The 22,744-nt window shown below is 38.8% G+C and overlaps 1 protein-coding gene across 2 annotated transcripts in view; it reads right to left on the bottom strand.

Annotated features, from left to right (window-relative positions):
• The window catches only part of LOC117157940 (semaphorin-1A), a 382,000-nt gene that overhangs the window by 1,046 nt on the left and 358,210 nt on the right, over positions 1-22,744 (bottom strand). The window contains exons 10-14 of one of the 2 annotated variants that reach the window (XM_033336296.2): positions 13,878-14,226; positions 13,229-13,311; positions 13,048-13,146; positions 12,351-12,635; positions 1,473-1,616 (exon numbers count right to left, since the gene is read on the bottom strand). In XM_033336296.2, coding sequence (XP_033192187.1) covers positions 1,473-1,616; positions 12,351-12,635; positions 13,048-13,146; positions 13,229-13,311; positions 13,878-14,226 — 960 coding nt within the window. The remainder of the gene's footprint in view (positions 1-1,472; positions 1,617-12,350; positions 12,636-13,047; positions 13,147-13,228; positions 13,312-13,877; positions 14,227-22,744) is intronic. The other variant, XM_033336297.2, reaches the window with a different exon arrangement.

Genomic DNA, 22,744 nt, shown 5'->3' with positions numbered 1-22,744 from the left:
CGATCACCCAACAGCGACGATGTAGATATTACACGTTTATCCGAATCTCCGTGAATTTCACGTATTAAACGTGCAAGTGTGAGATCGATTGACCTCATGCTTGCGATCTTGAAAAACGTGTCCGAGCGTTTTGCACTGGTCGAAAAACGCGATTCTATCTAGCGTGGCAACAACCGATCGTTCTATTCTCGGCTTGGACAGTATTTAGCGATCGCTCGTTGCGTTCACCGTTACATTTAGCACGAAGAAATCGAATCATGAAATTGGATCATCGGCTGGAGGAGATTGCGATGTTAACAACCATCGTGGATGCAATTCTCTTGGCAGAAGCACAATTTCATGGTTCGAGTCTCGTTCGTCGCGGTGGATGCCAGGCAGGATCATGTCCACGAGTTTTTCCACGCGTTTCTTTTCCTCTAGTTGGCTGCACTTTTAATAAAACCAGGTAGCAGGGACGCGAGTGGTCGGTGCAACTAGTTACAAACAACAGGGTGAGTACGGTGCACAAAGTTAGGACACACTGTATACGTGAAACATATACATATAGACGAGGAGAGCCGCAACAGTGTAACGAATGACGAATGAGAGAGAGCTAGCTTCAACTATCTGTACGTGTACAATGAAAAATGGCTACTAAAGTTGTATGTTTACGCGTTGCCTATATACGAGGAGTTCGAGTTTTTCTGTTGATCAAATTTTATAAGTATATTCTGTTGATATAAGTAAGAAATAAATGTTATACAAACATATGTAGTTTGAAGTTTTATTAAAAAGTTACGTCAAAAATACCAGACGCTAAGAGGACGATAACGGACTTGCCGTTACCACGATACAAAGTAAGAATCGACAAGAAGCATCTGCGGCTTTCCTATTTCGAAAACAAAATCAAATAATTTGTACATTATCGATGTTGTTAAAGCAGCACCGGTAGAGTTGATATCGTTCCTTATACAACATTTCTCTACTTATATACAAAATCCTCTACTTGAAAGTTGAAATGTTGAAAATACAACATTTTTATTTTCCTCGTTGTAGCAGAGTACACGTATAAAATTTGACTAGGCAAAACTGGATATCCGTTAGGTTGTTGCAAAAGTTTCTTTCGTTTTATAAAGTGATGATAGATGCACGACACTTTTTGTGCTATATATTTTGTTTTATTTTATATCTGTTCTGTTGGAACAAAATCGATCGTACATGATTCAGTGGAATGATATAAAACAAAAAAATGTCGTGCATCTATTGTTTCCTAATAAAACGAAGGAAACGTTTGAGACAGCCTAATCTCTTGTATACGTACGGACTGGTGGATGACGATGGATTGAAAGCAAGGCGTGTATGTGTGTGTATATATGTGTATGTGCGTGTATGCGTGTGTGCGTGTAATCGAGATTAATGAACAAAAGAAACGGAAAAAATGTATCGTGACACGAGGTGTGGGTGGACCTTCTGGATATTGCGCAAATGATTACCTTGAGGCTCGTTAGCTCGTGGCTGCGTACGACCGTACTGATTTTCTCGATCCAGCTCGATGACGATTTCATTGTCCCGTTCATCGGGCTGCTCGCCTCGCCCGTTTTCGGGCAGAATCGCTGGTTGCACGGGCTTCACCATCTCTGAAGCAACATTTCACTGATTTGATGACGAGAGCACAGATGGCAAGTCGAGTTTAAGACAGACAAAACAAAAAGAAATGATGTTCTGAGCGTAAAGTAATGATTCGTAAGTACGTTGGTCTCTTTTTCAATGGTTGACCACGGTGGGCCGAATTGCATGCGACTGAAAAATACCAATTAACAGAGGGGACGATGCAAAGTTAAGTCTGTGATCATGATTTAACAATAATTGATGGCAACTTTGGTTTGCATCGACTTCTGCGAGATCGATTTATTAGCTGCCAATTTTTTCTTCCTTTTTTTTTTTTACAGATTTTGATACTATTCTATGCCTTTCAATGCTTTTAAACAAATTTGTCTTTTTAATATTCTATATCAAAGTCCGTTTATATACTTTCTATTGGCAGATAATGGATTAATAATTTGTATTGCGAGATAATGAATTAAGATTAGCGAGTGTGCAGTTGATTAATACGAATAACCGAAACCATTGTTATTTAACACGTTCACGCCGATGTGCATTATTTGTATGTAAGACATTCTCAACAGTGAGTCGGTTTACTACAAATCAATAAAATTGGTCTAATTAATTTAGAAAAAATCACAGGAAGGAAAGAAGACGATCAAAGATTTGTCCTCGAAGCTACAAGCATACGCATAGGCGTGAACCATCAACGTTAATAATTAAAATTGTACTTGATCGGGTTGTTAGTGACACGAGAACAACACGTTTCGCTTAGATACGACCGTTTACGAATCGGCTATTAAAAAGGAGGCCAATATGATCTCGTAACTTTGCTGTTACTTGCCATTGAGAATGACACTTGGACATCTCGATGGTATAACGCGCAACACGCGCGCATGGGCGCAATGTGGACATACAAAGTGGTCAGGACGAGGTTGTTAAACAATGCGGCATCACGACATAGATAGAGAATAGCGGTAGTAGTATGCGAGAAGCGTAGAGTAGGTGACGGTGAAAGGATTAAAGCGGTTTGCAAGAAAATAAATACAAGTAGTCGTCACGGTCAACGAACGAAAGGGGTCCATCGGAAAAGGATATGCAGCATGTGCTTTTATCGACTCCGAGGCTCGATACATGGACATACGTAATACGTTGTATTATGTTGCAGCTATTTTATCTACGATCTCAGTCTCTATTCGAAAGCTGGAATTTTAATAAGGCTGCAATTTTTATTGTTTTAACATGGCGAAGGAAGGTTCGTTGTGCGTAAATAGCAAACTAAGAAGCTTCTAGGTACAATCGATTCGGTAGAAACATATGGAAAGTTTGCTTCCTGGATTTTAATTTAAACGACAGAAGCAATTTACTGAGTTTTTAGTTTGTTCAAAGGAAAGTACAACGTGATGTTCATGTTAAGAGGGTTGCCGGATCGGGCTTCTACCATGGGTTTTATTTCTACGCGTTCCAGGGCTTCTCTACGAAGCTTCTTTCAAAAGTCGAATTTTCTGTAGATATCGTTCACGTCTTTGGAACACTTAAAAACAATGTTCAACGCGAGTTTTTGAAACGTTGCATTTTTCTTTACAACAGTGCACGTACCTTAAAAACCACTTAAGCTGGAAAGTTGAAGTTTCAAGCAACACCGTAAATAACTACTACCTTTATGTTTCAAGTTTAAATATATCTGACTAAGTTCTAACGTAAAAGCAGCGTGTTTTGTTTATCGTATTCTACAAGTTCTTTATATATAAAATATAAAATCTTTACATATCATCGAAGATGCAACGGTCTTTCAATTTCGATGTAAAGTTTTACTTGTAAAATAAACCTTGAAGCTGTAAGGAAGAATGTTTAAAGTTAAACGATATAATTTTCCATCTTCTAACATTATTATACATAATACTTTCTTCTTTTTACTATTTTCAGCGTTGGTATAAGTATAGCTATATTTCCAAATACGTCACGTGCAAAGCGCCTTTGAAGAACAAAGCATTCGATAATAAAGCATCAGAAATCTACGTTATTATTTTTCTTCTCTATTGTGCCGAGTAAAAGTGTAAAGGAAGAATCGTCAGCGTTATGAAATAAAGCTAGAATACCAAGCTCGAACGTCGTGTGAAATTCAAACGACGAATCATTGTAACTAACAGCTGCAGTTTTCCTTCTTCCTCCTGCGTGTACACTGTGTACAGAGTTTCAAAACAGAGAAATGTCCTTTCGAAGATGATCGATTCAATCACGTCCGCGGCATATTTCCAACGTTTCGCAGTCCCGAGTTCCTCTATTACGTATCGCGATACCCAAAGTCAATTTATTTGTCCGCTAACCGTTTCAGCTTTAAAGAGATCCGTTATCGTGTCATGACAAAGGAACGAGGACAGCGTTGCGAAAAAATCAACTTCTTATCAATTATAAAACACTTTCTAGATGCTTCGAGCGACTGAGTTTACTCGTTTTCGCGTAGTTCCCATTTTGCCGCGAAATATCCGCGAAATAGCGGTAACAAATTTTTGTTCTGGACTAGCACCGCGAGATTTCTTTCCATTCTGCTCTCTACTCGATAAAAGGTATAAAAATTCAAAGAACCGTACGTCGTACCGGTTCTCTACGATCGATGCTCGTTAGTCGGGCAACCTGCGAGCGTGATAAGATGCACAGAGGAATAAGGTCCGTAGTTAGAAATTATTCCGTGGCGAGTTTATCGAGAGCACGTCTGCACTCCGAGGAAATTATATGTGTCTCGGTGATAAGCGCAGTGTGCGCGGCTCGTTCTTGCATTTGTGGGCAAAATGTTGGCAAATCGTGGCCACGCCTCCGTCGAATCTGTTCTCCAGAGAAATCGCTCTTTCGCGTCCCTATTTAACACGATCATCGCGCACGCCTAGAATTCGCGATGAATCGTATTAGGTCATTCCACGAGTTCGCGATCTTTCCAACAGACCAGTCGGAAACAATGGAATATGCGTAGAAGGAGGAACAGAAACACTGAAAAATTCGCGACTGCATAGAAAGATAACGTTTAACTTTGAATTATATTTTTATTATATTATATCATATTAACCGTCGAAATATCCAGCCCCTAAATATCCATAGTTGGAAATGGGATAATCAATCAATGTTAATAATTGATCCGGATTCTATTTTCATTTTATCGTAGCAGTTCAGAATTAAATATGAATTTTCGATGTTTCACTTCGTAACCGAAATTCTCTAGTGCTCTTAACAGGTTGACTGCCGCGCGTGTTTTCAATGAAATCTCCTTCAGGCCACGAGTGCCGCTGTATCAAACGTACTCTGCTAGGTACTCCCACCGATATTTTAGATAACTTAAAATCTATGCCCTAATTCGTTACAACGTCGAAAAGGAAAATGGAAAACTGATTTCTTAGTGAGTCAAATAGCAATGAAAAAGAAAGCTTTTACGAGGTTTACGCAAATTCGAATAGTAGCGACGAGGAAGAAATCGGATTTCATAGAAATAGAAATATAAATAGAATTACACATCGTTTGATTCTGATTCGGATATTGATAAGTGCAATCGTAGTGATACTGAATGTAATGAAGATACCGTTGACGAGATTTTACAAAAATTGGTCATTGAGGAAGAAAAAAGAACCGATGATACCGAGGAAAGTACAATTCAATTTGGCGAATAGAATGAATTTAGTGGTCGGCAGAAGTCATTCCCTTTTCCTGAGACAGACGGCCTCGTTAGGCAATTACCTGGCGATGTCAATCCATCGATGTGTTTGAGCTGTTCGTTGATGACGAAACGATAAACTTACTTGTATCAGAAAATTGCAACAAGGAATGACGTAAATATTAGAAGATTTAGAGAATTATTAACTGGAAAATTATTAGGGTTGTCTGAAAATACAAAAAATCCTCGTGTTCGAAGGAGTCAGCATAATATCGCCGTTTGGAAAAATGATTCCGGAAGAAGCATTAGACGCGCACGAAAACTATGTTATGCAGATAAAAGACGTCAAACGGGGGGATCAAAGACACGAAGAAATTTAAAGAAAACAACAACTTATTGTCCAAATTGTGCCGACCAAACTCACCTTTGTATAGAACGCTTCAAAGTTTTACGTTCTAAATAATTTTCTTAATAAACCATTTTCGTACTACTTTTATAACAATTCAATAATTGTATTATTTCCTGTGGAAAATCTTTTCAAATACCTACGACGATTCTTCGCAAGTAGTCAAATAAGAGTCACCCGAATACGGGTGACGCGGCCCTGTTAGAAACTCTGTTGTCACCCGAATATGGGTGACGTGGCAGTCAACGCGTTGAAAAAGCTTTCGACGAACGTCGCGACGGCGTTTCACGAGAAATTTCACTGGCGAGGATATCGATGCAGCGGCACTTCTCAGCGTATAATCGGCCGAGCAGCTGTAAGTATCGCAAACCAGTTGCAGCCGATTAAAATTAATCCGAGCGGGCTGAACCATTTCCGCGTGTGGATTTAAGAAACGAGCGTAGCTAGTTAGAGCAACAAGTAAGACTCGTTTGGACCGGTGATTTTCTCTCTTATTAAACTTTCACCTCGATGCAGACGTGGCAGCGGCATTCGGAGGAGCTTCTTTAACGCGCGACGTGTCCGCGCGTTACTTGCAATAATGGCGAGTACCTTTAGCCTTAAGAGGCAATTTTCTTGCAGCGTGTGCGTCTCGAGTTTCAATGGAGCCAGTCTTTTCTGCAATTTCGTCTCGTGGATAAATCATGCGACCGATAAAAGAGTAATAGGTCAAACTATTTGGTGAAGACAAGCCTACGCACTTTGCATCGACACGCGATCGGTTCCATGGAACGTAAGAGGATTGAAGCCACGAGAGCAATTTTAACGGTCTGTGATTAACGCGCTTCAGCTCCGTACATTGCGTGATCGTGGTAAGAGTAACAGGATTTATGGGATTATTTGATTTAATTCCTAGATTTTGATAACAGGTCTAGTATTTACTCGAGACATTTTGTTATTTTCTTCGTTACCGCGAAAGGCTGCACCTACGATTTTCCGCGTATAAATTTCCATGCTTAATTAATCGCTACGATTACCTTGCTATCGAGATTCGTAGGTTTTATAATTTACAGGTTTTATCAGGGCAAATATTTGCACGTGTAGTACTACCGTTACAACTAGCTACGTGAATTATTATAAGTTGGAAATCAAGATTTCCGCCATAATGGATAAGATTAGATTTCGCTCTAGTATATTTAGTATCAAGAAAATGCGAAACGACATTCATTTGTTTCAAATTTTACGTAATATTCTTAAACGGGATGATTCATACGTAGGTAAAAGACGCTGCCTCATTCCCATAAAGCGACATATAAATACTACCTTCGATTCTACCTACGAGTCAGCCTGACACAATCTCGCAGACAACAAATCATACTCGCAAACGTACTTCGAGTCTCCGTAGTAGAGGTAAAAGCAGCGTCTGATTCACTGGCTATCAATGCCGGCAGACAGGGCGAAGCTATCGAGCTACCAGCGAATTCGCCATTTTGTCACGGTGTTGTGACTCACACCGGTGATCTACACCCCATAGAACGCGTTAAACCGAATGTCGCGTCATTTGCGGTCGTTTCTAGGCCAGTTACGGGGAAAAAATCGATTCCATTAGCGGTCGAGCGAACCAAATAGCAAAACGCAAAGGGTAACGCAACTTGCAGTCGCTCTGACACGAGCGAAAGCGAGACTTTCCTTCGTAGAATGCTTCTTTGTAACGTATTTGAATCTCAGACACCACAAAAGTCGATATTCTATGGACAAGTGATTTAGCTTGACGCAGGTGACGAAGGTGAGCTAAGTTGTAGAAAATAATGAAACTCCGTTACAGGATGATTACTCGCAAGATGAGAAAGTGTACGTACATCTAACTGTGCTTTCGAGACTATAGCGGTTATTTCGTGGTGAACAGCGTAAGAGGAAACCCAGGAATTTTATGCGACGAAAACAAGCGAAGATAATAAATTGGAGGAGAAAATATGCGTTTGAGAAAACGCTATTCGATTAGCCGCAGAAAAGTAATTCCGTGCTTCCGATGTTACATTCTGTTTTGCTACTTCGATAATTCTAAACGTCGTTAAAACGAAGGGAAGTTACCACGAGAAGTCGTAGACGGTTTTACCCGTCAACGTAAACCAAGCAAACACGACGTGTAACGTTACCTTCTAATCACCGCCGTGTTTCCCGTTCGATCGTACGGGAAATCGATTTTCCCCGTGACAACCGCTCCTGGCTGTGCTCATTGTGATCCTGTGATCTGGAGCACTTTTAGCAGCGGTGAACGGCCCAAGTAACGCTCGTTAGGAGCGTATCGGACGACGTAAACCGACGCATAAATTCCAATTTATCCTGCAGACCAGACGGTACACATCTGACGCTGTTGCACGCCGCGCCGTGTCGAATACCATAAATCGATTTCAGGATACATTTGCATCGGGCCGATAGCCCCGTTATCGCGTCTACGTATCTTCTAGCCCACGGTGACCAGTCGAAAGAAGCGTATTGTCAGTTCTACATCGCCTGCTACCGGTGGAATCGAGTCCGTTGCAGGTAGCTTAAAAATTGAACTGTAAAGTTTCCAACGCCTCGCTTTGAAGAAAACACGCGTATTTTCAAGTAAACACGAACCTAGATAAGTTGCAGCTCTTTATAACGGTATTTTGATGTTTTTTACTAGTTGTATTCGCGAATACGCGCCGAATTCGATTCCATCGCTAGACCGATTGCTATCGGCTATTTGCCAGCTGAACCATCGTGCGAGCTATCGCGAGAAAAGCGTACGGTGAACGGTGATGAATATAGGGAAAAAAGCAAAAGAAGACTGGTCGATTGAAATGGACGGCCGAATAACAAAATATATAGTTGTTATGGCTACGATGGAGAAAGAAATCACGTTTATAAACGGTCGCGATACATCCACGTAACACGCGTCCCCTCAACGTCGCACGTGCTACTACGTCGCTGGCCGATGCGAATTTGATTACGACAGAAATTGATGGCCGCTGATATAACCAGCGTGAAATATGAATATGCCGAAGCTTATAAGATCGTTCGCGAGCGTACAAAGTAAATGTAAGTTTGAAGCGGTCCTTCTCGCGTCGCGTCGCTCAGAAATGCCGCTATATCCGCTAGATGGAAAATTCGTGGAGATATTGGCGCGGTTCGTTTTTAAGATTTCAAGAATTCTTCCTGTTTTCTTATTTTCTTGTTACTTATTTATTTACCTTTTTACTTTTCTTCTTTTCCATTTCTGACAGAAATTAGACAAGACCTGCAACCGGAGTGGAACGGTAAAATTTTCAACTGCGCCCGGGTGAGTTTAACCCAAGAAATTCTTCGGTTTAATGGACAAATTCCTGAGAGAAATTCCGCTTAAAAAGTTAAAGCGACGATAGACATTTTTAACATATCCTGTTTAGACGGTTCTTGTCTTGTCATTCTTTTTTCTCGATTCTACGAACATTTTTCGAACTTCCGTTCGCTTGTACTATCGCAAGACGAAATGAGATATCTTGAGACTAAATTTACGCATTTTTGTAGAATTTATTACGAACGTGATTCTAGGTAATAGATGCTGACAGCGATTAATTAAAATAGTTTCCCTCGTTATAACAAACATCTTACAATCTTTCGGATAACAAAACTCTACGGTTAGAATTACTTCACTTTTAAGGGGATTTACACATTTTTACAAGTTCTCGGTTTTAAAAGTAGAATTTTTACGGGCAAAATGATTCATCCTTTAAGGCGATAAAGTTGTCACAACCGATTTTGCATCTTTTGCAATTCTTTTCCCAAAAGATTATATTGTATGAATGGAAGTAAGCACAAAACCAAAAGTACGATGCAGGTAACATAACGCTATAAACTAGTAATCAGTAGTAGTTTTAGTAGGAGATTATTCACAGACGTACATATTCATTACGAAAATATCTCCTTTTAAACAACTCCTTTGATCGCAATTTCTCTTTGTTGTCGTCTGAAATAAGATCCCAAACTTACTTTAACTATCTATCTCGTTTAACACTTTGACTGCCACGCCGAAATCACGTGTTTTCGCTCAGGACGCCACGGGAGTATTTTTATTATTCAAAGCATATAATGGCAAAATAATAATAAATTGATGATGTATGGACGTTTATCTTATTGGTGGTCACGGGTGACCACCGTGGCGCCTTGCTAACAGTTGATAGCGACGTATTATAACAAGGCTTCGTTTATTTCAACAAACCATCCGCATTCGTTATTTTATTGTAAGCAAAACGTGCAGAATATATTGTTGAAACGTGTAGAAGATATTAGGCTGAAATGGTAGAGGTGCGCAAAAAAAATTATGTTTGTGATAAACCAATAGTAGTGGTAGATTACAACAGAGGAAAATATGCTGTAGATTGATCAGATCAAATGATAGCATATTCTACACCATATGGAAGAACCCTCAAGTGGTATATAAAATTAACTTTAGAGTTATTGTTAAATACATCAATTTCAAACGTGATGATACTCTCTAAACAAGCAACAAAAACAAAACTCAAGGTATCTGATTTTAGAATGGCACTCGTAATGCACCTTACACAGTGCCATTCACCAGAGCCGTCAAATAAACTTATTCGACAAAGATTGCGACACGAAATGCAGAAGAAAGAAGGGCAAGCGTAAATGGCAGGAAAATTTTGCAGAGTGTTATAAAAAAAATGTCACACAGTTAGGATAAAAAATTGCTAAGAATCGGACCAAAAAGTGACCACCTATTGTCCAGATAGTATCGATAAGCCACATTTATGTTTAAAGTGTTTTAACACAGTGCACCGTTAGATGCAAGATTTGTTTTCATTTTTTTTAATCGATGTTCTAATAAAAATGTTTAATTGTCCAATGGGGCACTTTTTATTTCAAAGTATCTTCTATTTTTCGGTTATATTCAAAATACCCTAACTGTCAATTTTCATACAATTTTTACAATTGTAAGAAGTTCAAGCGCTCCGGTCACCAATGACCAACGTGGCAGTTAAAGTGTTAATTGATAGCACTCGATAAAAAATTAAAAGGAAATTTGACCAACTATATTTCGCTATTAACCTTCGCGAACGACAAAGTATACCATCCACACGAATTTGCCAACATTTTTCCTCGAAATTCCAATTACGAGTCTCTCGACTGCTCGGCGTAACGTGATCTACGAAGCCCGAACCATACCGCATTCATAACTGTATTCACAATCGTACGGTTACGCGGCAAAGGCGTTGAAAATTCCTCTCTAGGAAGCGTGTTTCATCCGGCGAGCGAAACTTCTCCGTCGAGACCTCTTGGAGAGGAGAGGCTGTGAAACCGATCAAGGAGCGTGGCGAGCCAATTCTCACGGATAGCTCTCTTCCCCGGCATTTTAGCCCCGGTGTAAACGCGAAAAACCGGCGAATTTAACCGTGCCATGGCTAAGTAAGCGAGCTACCGTCACGCTCGTTGAACGAGGAAAACTCCTACACGATTCATGTGGCTGTGTACCGTGTAACTTTCCAACAATCCAGCTTCCAGTCAAAATGCCTTGGCAAACGTCGAATCGAGTACCACTTAACCCTTTCGAGACTGGCGGCATAATTACGTGTAAAAGGTAGCTTTTAGCAAGATTTTTTTTTATAACTTTTCCTAACAACGTCGAGACCTTTTGAGTTATACACAGTATGTTCGATTTAACCCTCTGCCGGGGTTTCTATGGTACACGTTACTATTTTTCTAATCAAAAGTACTATTGGAGAACGCGTAATATAAAAAAGCAGAAGGAGGTCGCTTCTATAGGAGGAACCTTTAATCCTGTGCGAGATAAAGATTTATTCCAATGTTTGTACAGCCGAAGAAACCGCCAAAATATAAAAAAATCGAATTGCATCCATTCGACGAGTCCCTTCGAACGCATTATAATTCGTTTTAGATAAAACGTTTTTTCGTATAATCAATAGGTAACGAGTTGTTCTAGATAATAATAGTTTTGATTGACTTACCCTGTATACCAGAGGGACCTAATTCCTCTAACGAATAAAACTTACATTTTTGCAGTTCAGTAAATTGACATATAGCATTTTTGATATTATCTTCGCAAGAAAATTTGTTTATCGGTTAAAAACGTCGAAGTGCTGTAGAGAGACCATAATTCGATTGCGCAATATCTAGTGAATATGGAGGTTGTGCGATGACACTTTCCAATCTAATTCAACTAACTTTTTCGGCCTGACCTTCGCAAAGTGCGTTATCGCGCTATAGAATTACGTATTTATTCTTTTTCAGCGAAAAGACGATAGGCCCTTTTATTTTTATCTTTTATCTAGCCGTCCTCGATTAATCGTCGTACGGATAGATCTCCTGTTAATGCGTTTTTAGTATATCATACCGTTCTACCAAATTGAAAGCGTTAGTTGTTTCTTTCGTTTAAATTCTGCTTAGAAACTAACGTTTCTCGCTTCTTACGAGAACCTACAAATCTCACAGAGACTCGTCGTATTAAGTAATCGCTGCTATCAGGATTGCCAATCCTTTGATAGAAAATAAGAAAGAGAGAGAAAAAAAAAAGAAAAAAGAAAGGAACCAATCAGCGTGAATTCATTGAAAAAAAAAAAAAAGAAAACGGAAAAATAGAAATTCAAGCGAGAACGACAAGTTTACATTAGAGACGCGTCGATAACGTTTGATAATCTCGCGCGAGATCGACCTTTAAATGTCTCAACTCAATTAAGGAGAGTTTGCGTTAACGGGAATTACCTTGCTCGTAGCCGCAGCCCTTGTGTCTGCCGTTCATAATGTCCTGGAAGAGGGTTTTGTCAGCATCGCTGTCGTGCAGCTTAGTCGACACGGCCACACACAGATTCTTCGTAGCGTCCCAAGCACAATGTGGATCCTGAAGTGCAACGCAAGACGCGCAGGTGACCGCCGCTGCCGCGTCGCAATGATGCAGTGGTACCGCACGAATTTCGGAGTCAGCAAACACGACCAACTTGCTCGCCTCGCCGGCCAGGTGGACCACCAACAGATCCTTGATCGCTTGTCCTGAACGTGAACGGAATTGGACGCTTTAATTCTCGTGTAGGGATTAAGCACGAAGGGATATCGGCTCGTCGTTCGGAAGAAAACGTGTTTGCTGCGGCTCGTGCGACGTAATCGGTCAACGTTTCACCAATGTTGGAAATTTGATCAACGAAGATTACTCGAATAAAAAGACTACTTTAATATTAATTAAAATTATTATGTTCTTCGTAATACGTATTATTAGGATTTTTGTACATGGTAATTCAACGGATTGATTAAATTCGTTGGCTTAGAATTTGAACATAGATAATGTGATTTCCATAATTGGATCGATGCTTATCGGATGTGGAACGATCGAACGTTGAATTTCACGAGGCTTCGAGCGTTTCATTTGCAGGGAAAAAATGCGTGGAGATTTTCGAGGACCGCTTACCGTACTTGAGTACTTGAACATCGCTGACGATGACCTGGCTAACGTTGTTCAGAGAATCCGGCGCTCGAGTATTGAGCGCTTTGAGAACTCGGCCGTCGTCTACGAATAATTATGAAATTATCATAATTAAATGCCGTACGAGTGCTTTTGTTCGCCGTGCTGCACAATTGCGGTAACTCACCTGTTCCGACGTACAGGATATCGTAGGCTTTGCCATCCAACGCCTTCACTTGAGGATCCACGGCGACTTTGGTAAATCTGTAACTGGAATACGACACTTTGGTTTGATCGTCGCTCTTTCAAATTACATTCCAACATCGTACTCTTATAATTGGTATCATTTTCGACACTCCAAATAATTGGAAACTTTACGAGATTACGTCAGCTGTGACTGTACCGGAAATTAATGTTGAACAAGTTGCGTTGCTATTTTGTATAATTCCATTCATTTAGCAATCTTGCTTGTTATAGTAAGTTGTTACGAAGCAATGTTTGACTTGAACATAAAGTTAGTTGCTGTCTAGTTCGCTTTCCGACTGCTACTACTACTACTACTACTACTACTACTACCACTACTGCTATTAACAAGTGTTTCGATAAAGCGGCTATCAAGCAAAGATATGTTCAAATATTCACAACATATTCACGGAAATAATAAAGTCTATTCGTCTTCTATTCATAAGATAACTCGAGCAACTTGAAGAACCAAGGAAAATATATAATCCCATTAAAAAAGTAAAATGTATTTACGCAGAAGAATCCTATTACAACATAACACCGCTTGGAATCACAAACAAAGAAATGGCGAATAACGAGTAGCAAGTACTTACTTGAAGCTGACTTTAGTTATCACAGGTAATGCAAAGAAGGATTGGACCGCATCGTCCATGAGGGGGTGCGCTTTGACGAAATTTACGGTCACGTCTGGAAGTGTCCTGGAGTCGTTTACGCATGCACCGGGTCTAGGCTCGGGCACCTTTTCCGGAAGTACTCGCAACCAGTTGCTGTTTATGGTTTCTTGTTCCTTGAACGCACCCTGGAAGACTTCGAGGACGTTCTTCATGGAGAAAGCGCAGACGGCCGAACCGCCGATCGAATTCACGGGGGTTGTGAACACCCCATAAACCAAACGGGCACGCTCGCCGGCGTAAACTCCTTCCGTGACGTCGCTCGTTGACTCTGAAATAATTGTAAATCGCTCGATAAACCGCTCGTCCTCTACATACCGCGCTTTTCTTTGCTTCATTTCACGCGTGGCTCACGGGCATCGATTTTCGACCATTACCACTTTTTCCATCGATTTAGTCATGTTTCTTATTCCAATTGGTTGCTTTTGTAGCTATGTAATTTTTCTTTCGCTGCTTCTCTTTTAATTAAATATCGAATTGACATTTTTCAATTTTGACAAACGTGTTTTTTCTTTTTGCAAGTTTCTCTGTGAGAAAGGAGTCGCGCGAGTATCTTACGGTATGGCGAAAATGAATATTTCTAGAATTCTTTGCGTTACTATACGTTGTATTACAAACGTATTCAATCAAAGTTTCTTATTCCGTATAAAACAATATTATTACAATTAGCTTTACTTTGTGTAACGATGTTATCAAGTAAAATTGCCAGTTTCAGTAGTTTATTTAAAGCAACAGTATCACAAAATCAGCCCCCTTTTAAAAACGTAACAAATTTCCTTGAAACTTTCCCTAACATTGTTCCCTCTAATATTAACAATTTATTACGCAACATACGAAAACCTGTAGTTACATAATTCTATTATACGTTTTAGAAGAGTTCAACGTTCGAAGCACTTCGAGTATCATAATTTAATTATTATCAGTACCTCTACTCCTCCATGTTACCGATGAAACCAACATCGCGTAATACATATATGTATGTAGATACGTATACATATATACTATACACGGTACAAGGATTAAATTCTACGTACGGCATTTTAAGAGAATTTCAATTTTCGATTAACTGGTTAGGAGGGTAGAAATTATTAATCAACGATTGCTACACGCAGTATACGCACGGTACCGTACTCCATTAATGCGATACCATCGTTAAGTGATAATAACAATTTTGTGTCGGTTTGTCCATAACGCGCATTATAAAATTAGTATCCTTATAAAAGTAACAGTTGAAGTGGGTGGTACCTGCGAGAAATTGTAATTTCCTGGCTGCTAATAAGGTGTTAATATTAATTTGAACAGCGACCTCTTGCATAATGGGGTGAATGACGTTACGCCATAGCGTAATATCAATTATGCTAACTCGTGTGTGTATATGTAGGAAAACATGTCCTTTTCGAGGCTGCTCCACTCCCCACGTAAAATGTTAATATAACATTTTCACGTATTCGATTTAATTGAAAACCACTCGCTAATACGTCGTTGGTTAATGTATTACGAACGATATAGATCATTTCATCATTCATGTTCAGTGTCATCGTTGCAACATTGAAAATTACTAATTTACATTAACGCGATAGTTCTTGTTAATTAAACGGACACGAGATTACAACGGCCGTATGTTTGTCCCTGTGAATTAGTTTGCAACTTTCAGGGAAAACTAAAATCACGAATTACCGAAGATCACTGTACTTCACCTGAATACTATGATATTACACGTAACAAGATGTATCATTTTGCGTCTTCTAAAGCAATTTTATAACTTTTTGCAATTTTACAGCAATTTTACAATTTGATACGTTGTCAGTTAATCCTATTCAATTTCTACTCTCTTTTATTTATCTACTTGTGCGTTTAAACATTACGCTATTCTTACGTAAACCATCCTGCTCTGCAAAATTCTGTTACTTTGGTATAACATTGTGCTGTTATACCACTTTGTAGCCATAATTTCCTCTACTTGAACTTGCAAAGGCCAAAACGGATAAGGAAAAGAAATTGAAGGAAAGAACGAACGAACGAACGAATGAATGAATGAAGGAAGGAAGGAAGGAAGGAAGGAAGGAAGGAAGGAAAGAGGCAAGAAGTATGAAAAAGAATCGATGTCAAGTGGAAAAGAGCAATCGTTGCAAAACATAGGATCGAGTATGACGTTAAAGAGGTTCGTCTAACGAGTTACCCTCACAGCCCGCTTGCATAGACAAAAATAAGGATCGGTCTCACAAAGAGCTCTTGAGTCATCTTAAATTCAAATTTGCCCTTAATGCATAGTTCGTGTGACACGAGCCGTGCCTTGATGTTAGCCTTTAAATCACGGACGTTTCGAATCGCTGCGCTGGTACACCGGTAGCCGATGATGGCCATTAATATTAAAAATTCCCCGGGAACAATAACGTTAAAGAACCGTAATCCAAGCGAGCAAAGACTGAATGGAAGTCGGTTGAAAGGAAACGTAGCGAAAGTTTTCTGTCACTTGCTCGTTAATTCCGCACGAGCGAGGCTAAAAACCATTAATGCGGCCATTCTTTGGGGGGCATTAGCACGAAGAAAGGGTAATTCGTGTTCGATAAAACATTGAATAAAACGCCGAACTGACGTCTCCCAGTTACGATATGCTGGAAAACTCCCAAGGTGCTAGCTTCCAGAAATGACCAACATTTTACTGTTTTTTTTTTTTTTTTATTGTAGGTATATCGATTCGAAAATCAACTTGTTATCAGATAATGATATTATCGTTTAGCTATATAATTAATAGATCACCAAGCATTGTCGTGCTTATTGGTACAAACACGTTAAGATAGTCGGAGGTATAGGCAGGTATAGGTATGATATTACTTTTGTGTAATTAAATTTTCTCGAGAATTACGTTTCTTATGTTTCGTATAGCAAGTTCGACTAATACGAAATAATTTTACGTGAATTTTAATACGATTTTTAGCGAAGAACTATCCACGTTTTACGGGAAATCGAGTTTAGTTTATCAGAGTTAAAAGTTTAGTTTCCTTTGCTCTTCTGGCGCTCGACTCATTCTTGTGCAACAGTTATCACTCGTTGGCCACCATGTTTACAAATTTCTCAATTTTTGCTGCACTGGATTTACGAGTTTATTACTCGCAGTAAACTTCGCCGGGAACTAAGCTAATTTCGCTAGAAAGTTACCGCTAAAGGCCAGTGTCCCAGTTTCTATCAGCTTAAGAAATCACCTCGATGGAAACTCGGAATGACTTCGTCAAACTAATAAGGAATTTTCAAAAAACGTGTAATATTTGTTTTTCTCTCTCTCTCTCTCTTCATGATAAATGTTAACTTTCGCATATTTCTTACAAGATTAATCAAACACTAAGTACCAGACTTTAGATAGATACAATTTTTAATCGTTTTCTATTATTCCCTTTTTACGAGTTTCGGCACGGTACACCATGAAATGCTAACACATGTCGGAACGCACTAGAGCAAATTACTTTTGAAATTCGACGATTCTCGTAATCTCCCGAATATTTTGGAAGCAGAAGCCGGAAGCGTTTTATGTGTCGATATTTTATATAATAAACTCAATATTCCACGTGTAAGTTAATTTGAAAGCTTATTTTTTACGAATATACACCTATATTATCGTGAATATTATTATCGAGTAAAATCTAATCGATGAAAAGATACATAAATTCTTGGAATTCTAAGCTTGGAAAAACGTAAGGGAAATCACGACAATGGATAGTCACATTTAACAGGACGAAACGTCCACAAGTGCTCTCCGTGGTGCGATGAATTCAAAAGTGAATTTTGCGAGAAGGTGCGAAATGTAAAACGGTTTTCCACTGCTGAAAGAACTCGTCATGCCGTACACGTTAAGCGGAATCATGTAATTACAAATTCACCGACGGAAATTCGGGAAAAGCAGAAGCTGGAAGGATGATCAACGGGCCGAAAACGCAGCGACTTCGAGAATGCAAATTGTTGTTCGTTTCTTGTCAAAGCGGCAAGCACCTCGCTTTCAAAGTTGCGCGCTTACGGAAGCAGTTTTTAGTAAATACACTGCTAGCCTTAATAAAGCTCCGCATCCTTGATCACGAAAACACTCGACCAGCTGAATAGACCAACTAAGTTGAGGCTGCGTCAGTGTTACCAGGTTTAGCCTCTTTAAAAGGTTCGGTTAATTGTTTTCGTTTTTTATAGGGTCCGGATTTTAAAGAACGATGCTAACCCAGCGCTTTTATTTTTATTTAGTCACCGACTGATGGTATAGGTCGATGAATTTTAATTAATTCATTGTTCCGCTATTATATAAGTAGCTTGAATAGAGGAGGTAAGTACGAAGCAAGTATGAAGATACCTACAAAAAGCGTTTTCCAGTTGCTTTTAAACTGATTTCAAATTATTTAAAAAGTTTGCACGATATTTCAGCGTTTACTTGAATTCGCGTTCGACGAATACACGTTACAAACGCTCGTTCGGCGTTTTAATTTATATTCTACGTAATCCTTTAAAAATTGAAAAGTTCTTTGTAATCCATGTACAGGTGCCACTATATAGGATTTTATTGTACACATTTATTGCGTTTAAAATCAAAAGTTGTTCGTAGTACGCGGCACGGAATGAAAAATGGTATTGTTTTTACTTTCTAAGGCTTCGATTAGCAACATCGAAAAATTATAATGAGCATTTTCTAAGCGAATATATGTACTAAAAAATATACTACTAAAGTGTAGAAAAATCTGCAAATTGTTGGAGAGATGTTCGTTTCTCTTGGATATTTAAAAGCAAAGCTAAAATGGAAGCATAAAATTGTATACGTATTCTTTGCGAAATCCATTAACGTGCAGGGAATAATGATTTCTGTTTAACAAAGATACGAATAAAGCTACTGGATATTAAAACTGTTTGTTGATAAACGCATGGTACGTGAATACTAGTTGGATGAAACTTTTCAATTTTCATCTGTGACGAAAAATCGAACGGAATGAATATACTAAACCAACAAAATGAAACCAACTCGTACGTTTCCGCAATATCGTATAACGTTCGAAGCGCAAATCATTTTGCAGGGAGAGCGAACGATCTGAAACAAAGATTTGTTCGCGATTATGTTTATTTCACTTTTACAGATCTAATATTTTACGCGACGAGAAGTCACTTTTCCTACTAGTTGAAAAACAAGCACTTTCTCGAGATTCGACGTAGGTAGCGATGCAAGAGGAAAACTTGTCGTAAACTCTGATCAGTATGTGTTTCCTTTCCGAATTTCAGTCTAAGTTCTTTTCGAAATATGTTTTCCAAGTCGGTGCTTTCTAAACGTCCACGTGAGTTTCCGTTCCAATGTTACGTAACAAAATGTTTTTACTCCGACCCAATGGCCCATGTTAAAACTCTTCGCCAATACATCGAAGGCGAATATACACGAGCAACCGTGCTACTTCGGAAATCTTCTTCTGCATTCGACAAACTTTCCACGAAGCCGATCAAACATGTATGTCACTCATCTATAGAACATATTTTCTTTCGGACCTTCTTTCGCTCGTAACCTGAATAAGTTCGTTTAACCGAGATGCAAATGTGTCTTTTTCAATTATCGGGAAGACATTTTTATCTTAATTCATACGATCCTCCGATAATCTTTAATATGATAATACGACGAACTATGATTAATTTAGGTACTTTAATCGAATGGATAATACGCGTCAATAATGTTCGTGTATTCACCGATCTTTTATCAGTCGCCTCACTTTCTTAACACGTTCAGACCGGCGTGCGCCACCGGTGGCTCACGCTTAAATGTTCCATCGAACGGTGCGTATCAGCCAAAATGTAGTTCGTTTAGTGACCAGAACAAATGGCCATACAGTTGAACATTTAAATAAATTTAACGTACATTAATTGAAGAAAGTAGGATTTATTTAAAACAATAACGATTCAATGTTATAAATTTATTACAAGTACGAATACGAGCACAGGAATAAAATAGCAGCGCCAGCGTGAACGTATTAAGCCAACTCGTACTTTGTTTTAGATTCTTATCTGTTCCATCTCACTGCTTTATTTATCACTCTGTATCTCACACACGTACAATGTTTTTCACTAATGGATTTTTCCCATCAATAAACAAATAAATAAATTAACGAAGTAAATAATTTTTGGAAACATGTATCTCACTGTTTCGATCGGAAACGTAAAATGTTTTATATTTGGAACGAATGTATTTCATTAGAAATTATTTTATACTTTCGGCTATACGCCGAGATTCAGTTTCGTTAAACTGCTACACAGTGTTACTGTGCAATTGCAATTACACAGTGCAATGCACGAAATTACGAAAATTCTTCCCGCTTTTAGACCGAGAAGTTGAATATATTTTAAAAATGATTAGCTTGCGAAATGCACCGATTGATGAATTTACTTGATTATATGTAAGCAAATTTAACGAAGCCCCGAAATATTGTACGATATAATAATGTTGCTATTATATATATTATGCATATGCAAGTATGGTATTATACTAATAGAATATTAATAGAATATCCGTAATTATATCATTATTAAAACGTTAATCTTTCGTTTATTTACGAGTATTTTGAAAATTCGTTTTACAATTATCATGGTTATTCGCTGAAAATTCTAGTTGCGAGTGTGTAAAAATAATCTTCGGCTTTTCGTCGTACGATAAATCTGTACGTGAAAGTTTGCCTGGTATTGGGATGCGGTATTTGCAAAGGAACGATGTGTGTATGAGCCGGTTAGTACTTACTTTAAATAAGCCACGCGGATGAACGTGTGGCGTACGATCGTGAAAACATTGGCGAACAACGAGAGAATCGGCTGGGAACGTCGAAGGGGCGAGAGAACGTGGCTTTGTCCTTGTTGCTCGTCTCTCGTCCATTACCCTTCTTAAGTTTAAAAGTCGAATAAGCCAACCAACTTCCGCTTACGTTCCTCTCTTCGGAAAAGCACGCGTGAAAGTGGAAACTCGGCTACGTTGGCGAAAAACTTTTCGTCGGCGAATTATTCTTCCCCTTAAAATACGATAGGTGATATTTTTTCGGTCGTTCGATTTTAGTCAGAGACAAAGCATGGTCGAAGGAAGTTTGTCAAATTCACGTTCTTTCGGTTATCGATGAGGATTCTAGCGAGATCATTGGCGAAACGAGTAATCCCCTCGCTTTTTCTTTCCTTTTGAAAGGCAGTCAGAGGCCGAGGCTGATGGAAAAGCAATTTAAGAATTCGTACACTCGTCCCAGTTCAGTGCCAACGTACCGTTTTAATATTTGTCGACAGGGCAATTCTCAGTCGCACAAGATGATCGCAAATATTATCGATTATTGTATAAGAAAACAATGTGGTCACCTATATTGACTTAGTTAATTAAAGCTTCGTGTCACTTGAGCTATTAACACTTTTACTGTCACGTCGAAATCACGTGTTTTCGCTTAGGACGCCACGGGAGTATTTTTATTATTCAAAGCATATAATGGCAAAATAATAATAAATTGATGATGTAAGGCCGTTTATCTTATTGGTGGTTACAGGTGACCACCGTGGCGCCTTGGTAACAGTTGATAGCGACGTATTATAACAAGGCTTCGTTTATTTCAACAAAATATTCGCATTCGTTATTTTATTGTAAGCAAAACGTGCAGAATATATTGTTGAAACGTGTAGAAGATATTAGGCTGAAATGGTAGAGGTGCGCAAAAAAAATTATGTTTGTGATAAACCAATGGTAGTGGTAGATTACAACAGAAGAAAATATGCTGTAGATTTATCAGATCAAATGATAGCATATTCTACACCACATGGAAGAACCCTCAAGTGGTATATAAAATTAGCTTTAGAGTTATTGTTAAATACATCAATTTCAAACGCGATGATACTCTCTAAACAAGCAACAAAAACAAAGATCAAGGTATCTGATTTTAGAATGGTACTCGTAATGCACCTTACACAGTTCCATTCACCGGAGCCGTCAAATATACTTATTCGACAAAGATTGCGACACGAAATGCAGAAGAAAGAAGGGCAAGCGTAAATGGCAGGAAAATTTTGTAGAGAGTGTCATAAAAAAAATGTCAAACAGTTATGATCAACAATTGCTAAGAATCGGACCAAAAAGGTGACCACCTATTGTCCAGATTGTATCGATGAGCTACATTTATGTTTAAAGTGTTTTAACACAGTGCATCGTTAGATGCAAGATTTGTTCTCATTTTTTTTTATCGATGTTCTAATAAAAATGTTTAATTGTTCAATGGGGCACTTTTTATTTCAAAGTATCTTCTATTTGTCGGTTATATTCAAAATACCCTAACTGTCAATTTTCATACAGTTTTTACAATTGTAAGAAGTTCATGCGCTCCGTTCACCAATGACCACCGTGGCGTCACAGGAGAAACCGTGACCTGTCGTATATGCCCAACGTGGCAGTCAAAGTGTTAAGCAAAGCCCTGAGAAATAGCTACGTATATTACGTTATGCGTCGTAAATCTAATCAATCGAGAAATCGAGGAAAATCTGTAAAAGTGAAAATCATATCCGATATGACTCCTAAGTAGATACGCGGTCTTGGGTGACTACATCTTCATCAATTACAACGAGGCAACGACGACCGTTTAAATTCGGCCAGAGGAAAGTTTAATCGAGAGAAAATCGCTGATCCACGAACTTGCCGATCAGCGATGCTTTTCGTTAGATAAGTCCAAATGGGCGGGGGTTTCCCTTCAAGGCGTAGATAGACTTTATAGTTATGATAGTCGAGCGGACATGGTCCCGATTATTAGAGACCACGAGTAAATACAGATTTT

The sequence above is a fragment of the Bombus vancouverensis genome, chromosome 6 (genome assembly GCF_051014615.1).
Source record: "Bombus vancouverensis nearcticus chromosome 6, iyBomVanc1_principal, whole genome shotgun sequence".
NCBI lineage: Eukaryota > Metazoa > Arthropoda > Insecta > Hymenoptera > Apidae > Bombus > Bombus vancouverensis.
Note: the sequence above shows the minus strand (reverse complement) of the source record. Positions and strands in the feature narration are given on the sequence as shown.